This window comes from Loa loa (assembly GCF_000183805.2).
Source record: "Loa loa unplaced genomic scaffold supercont3.166, whole genome shotgun sequence".
NCBI classification, from domain to species: Eukaryota; Metazoa; Nematoda; class Chromadorea; order Rhabditida; family Onchocercidae; genus Loa; species Loa loa.
The window spans coordinates 72,402-78,594 of record NW_018108346.1 but is presented as its reverse complement, the minus strand read 5'-3'; the positions used below and the strand labels follow the sequence as shown (position 1 = coordinate 78,594).

The following is a 6,193-nucleotide window of genomic DNA, read 5'->3' as shown; positions in this document are numbered from 1 at the left end:
AAAGTCTGTTGCCCAAAATTTTGTTTTCTCTTTTTTTTCTTTAAATTTGCTCTTGGATTTAAATAACAAAAATAAGATGGTATACCTGAGAGCTGTATATCACAATGATATTATTTAGTATATTGCACAAACCAGTTATTCCTGATTTATCTAATTAAGCCATTCCATTGCTATGCAAGATGGTAATGTCCAAATAATAGGTATCCAGCATGAAGATCGAATGAGTGTATCACTGATTGAATGGTTTAGTAATAGAGAGAATATTCTTATTTTGCTATCTATTCGATTCCTTGAAATTAGAATTAAACTTCAAGTTATTCTTTAAATGTAATATTATTTTTTGACAATTATAAACATAGTGCTGTGTTTACTGTTGCAAATTCTTTTTGCTTATTTGAAATTAATAATCTGTACATTAATATTTTCAGAGAAAGAGAATTTGTTAGTGTGATAAATAATTTTTGTTGCTTGAAGCTTGAAGTTGTATGGGGAAATTTAGTTCTTTTGCATAATTCATTTTTATCGGTCTCTGTTTATTTTATTTTATTTTTTTTTTCCTTTTTGTATTGCTGTGCTGATCCTTTCTCATCTGAAAATTTCCAGTAATTTATTGATCTGATCAAGATTTCATTAAATGAAATCCAAATATTTTCTAGTCTTGCTCACACCTTGACTGCAAACTAACTAAAAATTTTTTTAAAAATTTATTTCAGTGTTTCATTTAACTCCAAAATTGTCGAAATCTTTTGCTGAGAACTTACATCCTTTAAATTACTAATTTTTTGATTAGTTTTGAAATTAATACCGTTTAAATTTATTATTATTATTTGTACATTCAAATTTACAATTTTTTTTTCGATATTAAACTTCTCATAGTAAATTTTTGTTCACTAATCGGATTAAAAATATTTTAACAGGAAAGGTGAAATAAAATAAAACTTTGACAGAGGAAAAAAGGATTGTTGCGATATTTGTATCATCGTTCTTTTTTTCTGGTTTCTTTACGGTGAATGATTTAGCGAGTAATACGGGAAAGAAAACCTGATATATTTGTTGTATTTTTTTCGGATATATCATGAGAAATGGAATAAATTTAAATGAATAACAATTGCAGAGATAATAACTGCTTCATATACTCATTAATTGAAATGATACGGGAAGGTCTGAGTTACTCGATTGGTAAATTATACAAATTAGCAAATGAGTGATTTCATTGAAGTGATATATAACAAAAGTTGTAGGGTGGAATTTAATGCAAAGTGTCAATGATAATCCCTCTTAATGGCAATATGAAAATTTTCTTTCCAATAGAAAAATTTTTGAAAAAGTTTTGTCATTTTGAAACGCCTATGTTATAAAAGGAGAACTATTTTACTCCTAACAATAATAGTTTTTGGACAAGTGTAGGCTAACTCAGCATTTTATTCAGTAACAGATCCAATATCGAGTGGATCCAATCAAAATTCATCTTTCTCTTGGTTAGGCCAATGAGAAACATACTTAGAGAACTATTCACGCATGGATTTCAATAGTTTGTCGTAAAATATGGCTGGCGAAGAATTGTAACTCGCTGAAACTTTCTGCTTCACGTCTAGTAATAAGAGTGTGCGAGAAGTTAGTACGTGAATTATTCTATAATATTTGTGTGTTTGACCTTTTGAGAGAGCAATTTGAGAGCATTCCATGCGCAAAAATGTTAGTAAAACGAGTAATAGCTGGAAGAAAACATTGAGAATTCGACCAGCTTTCTATCACCAATGGAAAAGTCGGATAGAATCTGTTTGTCGCAGATTGCTTACTCTTCAATCTCAACATTTTCTAAAAAAGCATTGCATTTGAATTCTTAGCGAAATACTGATTGTCTTTTTCAGTTCCGGACAAAAATTCACGACTTATCGTCCTGTAGCTCGAAAGTCTTATAGGATTGCAATTTTATATTAAAATACAAAAGGCACAAATAATAGAAAATGATGCAAATTCCACATCTTTCTTTGAATGGAAAATAAAGACAATCGATATTCCAGCTTATTTTTGGTTGATTCTATTTCAGACACAAATGCAAATTTATGTAATTCAAATAAAAGCTTCCAGTGACACAAAGTATTTTGCTTTCTAGTGCTTCCAGTGACACGAAATATTCTGTTAATCCGTGTTTATATGGAAAAAACTGTTTTTGACAATTCAATGAAAGGCTTCCAGTGACACAAAATATTTTGTTAATCCCAATTTGTATAAAAAAACTGTATGTGACAGTATTATTTGCTTTTTTGCATAATCTGTATGAAATGCTTTCTGTTTTTCATTCCATTGTTATTTAATACAAAATGGAAAACCGAGATTAATTTCGATTTTTCCTGAATTTTTCTGATCTTTGACTGATTCGATCGTTTCACTATAATAGATCAATATTTTCGTTCAGAATTCAGTTTACTGTCACAAACTTCCTCCTTCCTCACCAAATTCGTTTCTACAATTTCTTTTACTCATTTCATAGTATTGATTAGTCATCGTAACTAATGCAAAAAGTAATTATAGGACTTATTCTTCACTGAACGACCGAATTTGGGTCGAAATCTCGTACATATTACCAATCATTTATTGTCATTACTCATCAAAAGAAGCATACAATAAAGTAGCGAAATGAAAAAATTTGTTTTACGAATTACTCGGAGGAAAATTGCATCTTTTAGCAACCAAATTTATTACACATCCAAAATGATTGGATCCATTTCTCATACTTCTAAAAATTCGAAATTCACTTATTATAGTAAAAAAAACTCGACAAAATCGTATGATTATTCAAATTATTGAGTGTATTCTTAATTTACAGCTTTTGATAACAATGGATTTGAAATATCTTGCCATTCTCACATTCATTGTAAACCATGTAGTATCATCGAATATTACATCAGCAGGTAAACATTTTGAATTTTTAAACTTCAAATTTAAATGAACTTTTTTGGAATGCCACACGGTACATAATTGGGAAATTTGTATGAATTTGCATTTTCTGTTTAAATATGTGCAAAACAAGAACTTTAGTGACGAATTAATTAAAATTTCAGGAGGGACGGATGAAGAAGGAGCCAGCGCTCCCAAAAAAAGAAAGACTGAAACTAAATTTCGGTATCCCAATAATAAACTAGTCTCTGCTCTTGGACAAGTGGGACATATGATTGTTAGTCACTTGCCCCGCGAAGATTTAAGGAATCTTAGCAAGTTAGCACTTTTCTTTCACTTATATATTATCACGCTACAGATATTCCCTAAAGTCGAGAAATCACATCCGCCAAGTTTTGTGATTTCAATTACTAGTAACTGTAAGAAATAAGGGAAATTGAAATGAGTTAATAAGTTATAATGAATTGATTGGTAGTAATATATTAATGGATCATTCTTTCATATCATCTTACAGGGCAATCCCCGTGATGTCTGAATATATAAACTGCGAGTTAAACCGTCGACGCAGAATACTGCATTACCGGGATGGTGAAATAACCCCGTCATATTTAAAAAATGCTTTGGAAGTTATAGATAAGACGAATTTCAAACATTATGATGCATGTTACATTCTTTGTTCCTGTCAAGGATACAATTTGCTAAAAATCAGAACTTATAAAAGTCGAAGATTTGATGACATAATGATGTAAATTCAAACTTTAGCACCGAAAATCCTTCGCGGGGCATCATTGGACACCGACTCATGCTATTTTGTTTGGTGGAGAAAAACCGATCAACGTAGTAGCCGCGGCGTACTGTCGTTGTTCAGTGCTGATTTTCACGTCTCACAAAGATCATCTAAAAATACAGGAGAAAATCGTACTTGGTTAGGAAATTGTAATGGATTTTTGCATCATATGGCATTAAACCACTATTAAACAAACAAATAGTTCTAATTATGTGATTTCAGCAAATGACCCATACCACCCCGATGAAACAAAAGGAGGTCCAATGAACGGAGTGGTCATCCCATACGATTTGCATTTATCCTCGTACGATCACCATACTCTCGTCAATACAGACTTTCAGTTGGTCATCATTTATATTAACAGAAACAAACTGTAATCATTATCAAATTATCCCAAAGTAATCCAGAGTTAAGATTTAATCGTTTTTGGCACAAAACTGCAGTGATTTCTATTCCAAACTTTGCAACAATGATTAAATATAACAGTCGAATGGTCTTAATCCATGAGTGAGTGATAATGATAAGAAGTGATGCTTGAGTGATAACGAAATCTCTCTTTGTCTTAATATATTGGGAATTGTAGGCAGAAGGCATAATAGTGCAAACAGTTTAATTAAGGAGTCCAATTAGAATTAGATTTGACCTAATATACCAAGAATGTTATTCATTCCGCCTCTCAATGCAAAACTTTATCGAATATTCAATATTCAATGGTATATTGGTCAATATCACGTCTGTCCTTAACTGCGGCAGTTTTTTCAGTGAATGGCAAAAAAACCGTATGTCAGGTGTCAATTACCTGAAAATCCTTGATGTGAGTTAATTAAAGTTTAATGCATCAGTATGTGACACTCCGAAATATTAAGTTCATAGCGAAGTGAATTCTACATAGGATTTCATTGCTATAGTTTATTAGAAGTACGATCTTTGGACTCCAATGAAATAATCATAAATTCCAGGGTCCAGTGAAATTGGCCATTGTGATTAGTAACGATCTCATATATACTGATAAAGGCGCTGAAAGTGAAGCACTGGATGCAGCCAAAGATATTCGAAGGAGAGTCCGTAGCGCGCCAATTTGCGTTGTTGCTCAATCGGATAATCGGGAGAATGCGTAAGTCAGACTTGATTGTTTCTTGGCTAACAGATCAATCTAGAATGGAGTGATACAGAAAAGAGTTGATTACAACAATATTCATCCACAGAATGTGTTTGATAGGATGAACATTAATTCCGGTGTCGAATAACAATGTCTTTCTTGACGGTTTCTGAAATAAGACGGATGCTATAATAATTATGGGTAGACGATGAATGTTTAATATTGCCGCAACAAATATGTCAATTTCAGTGCATATATCAATCCGATAGGGACTGGCAGAGTGTTAATATTTCATGGATCAGAAGTAAACGTGTCGACCCTTTCCGTAAATACAAATAACAGCGAAATGCTGAAAAGAAAGTTTGAAGACTGGAAGGTTTGATTTGTTTATTCGCTCCAATTGTTTTTTTAATTTGTTTCAGTTTATTCGTAATCGTTAATTTTTTCTCATTAAACGCGCGTTATTTTTCCACTTTTTTGAGGTTTGACTGCGTTTTTTACGTGACTTCACGTATTGTCAATATTTATCAAAAATATGCTCGTTATAACTTTGCTAATTGTGTAAAATTATCTCTTTTCTGCAGAAGGAATTGCTCTTCTTTAACACTCACCAAGTAATAGCCTTCCATTTTACTGTGGTCAATGGCACTGAACCAGAAGATAGCGAAAAGATATTCAGGTAGAATATTTGGAATATTCAACGAGCCATTCATGATCAGTTTCCAGAATCACATAATGATGTATTACGGACATGTCACAGCGAAAGTGCACAGGGCAAGCGATTCTGCTGGCTCTGCCTTTTCTCTGATCTGATTAGAATATAGACATCATTTTCTCTTTACAGAAATACATTCCCAGACATTCCGCTGAGTACGTTACGTTTACTTGATGAATCATCGATGACTGGAGTTAACTATGAAGTTAGAACGGAATTTATGAAATTTCATCTCCATGTCGGTCCTATATATGCAATTGTTGGTTTTCGAAAATTTGGTGAAGAAAATCCAGTTACGGAAGATCTCTCCGAGGAAAATGATTGATTTTTGTTATTCATTGACTGTTTCATAGACATAGTTCAAATGAATTTCGATAAGTGATTCAATTGTTTTGTGAGCAGTTAGAGCCATAAAGACATTGTTATGGAGATGTGATAAATGTTTGGTAATATATAAAAACGGATGATTCATTTGAAGTGTCGCATATCATCCAAAATATGTAAACTAAACCAATTTTTGTATCTTAAAAACACAGCAATAATTAGGCTTCTGATTAGTATGGCCAGCGATGAATGTACGTTACTTGACTGTGTCAATGAAATCATTAGTCTTGTCAACAGTAAGCAAAATTTCCGAAACTTCCTTGCCGAATTATTTAATTGAATTGCTTAGAGGATTTGTAAGTTGATC

The 6,193-nt window shown here is 32.2% G+C and overlaps 1 protein-coding gene across 1 annotated transcript; it reads left to right on the top strand.

The window, feature by feature from the left end:
- Positions 1-2,842: 2,842 nt before the first annotated feature.
- Positions 2,843-5,827, top strand: LOAG_11742 (hypothetical protein; the record flags this gene model as incomplete). The annotated part of the gene is made up of 10 exons (XM_020448409.1): positions 2,843-2,915; positions 3,066-3,219; positions 3,416-3,527; positions 3,664-3,826; positions 3,911-4,028; positions 4,451-4,502; positions 4,648-4,802; positions 5,037-5,163; positions 5,372-5,466; positions 5,632-5,827. 10 exons carry the CDS (start codon positions 2,843-2,845, stop codon positions 5,825-5,827), a joined length of 1,245 nt encoding a protein of 414 aa, XP_020301446.1.
- Positions 5,828-6,193: the final 366 nt, after the last annotated feature.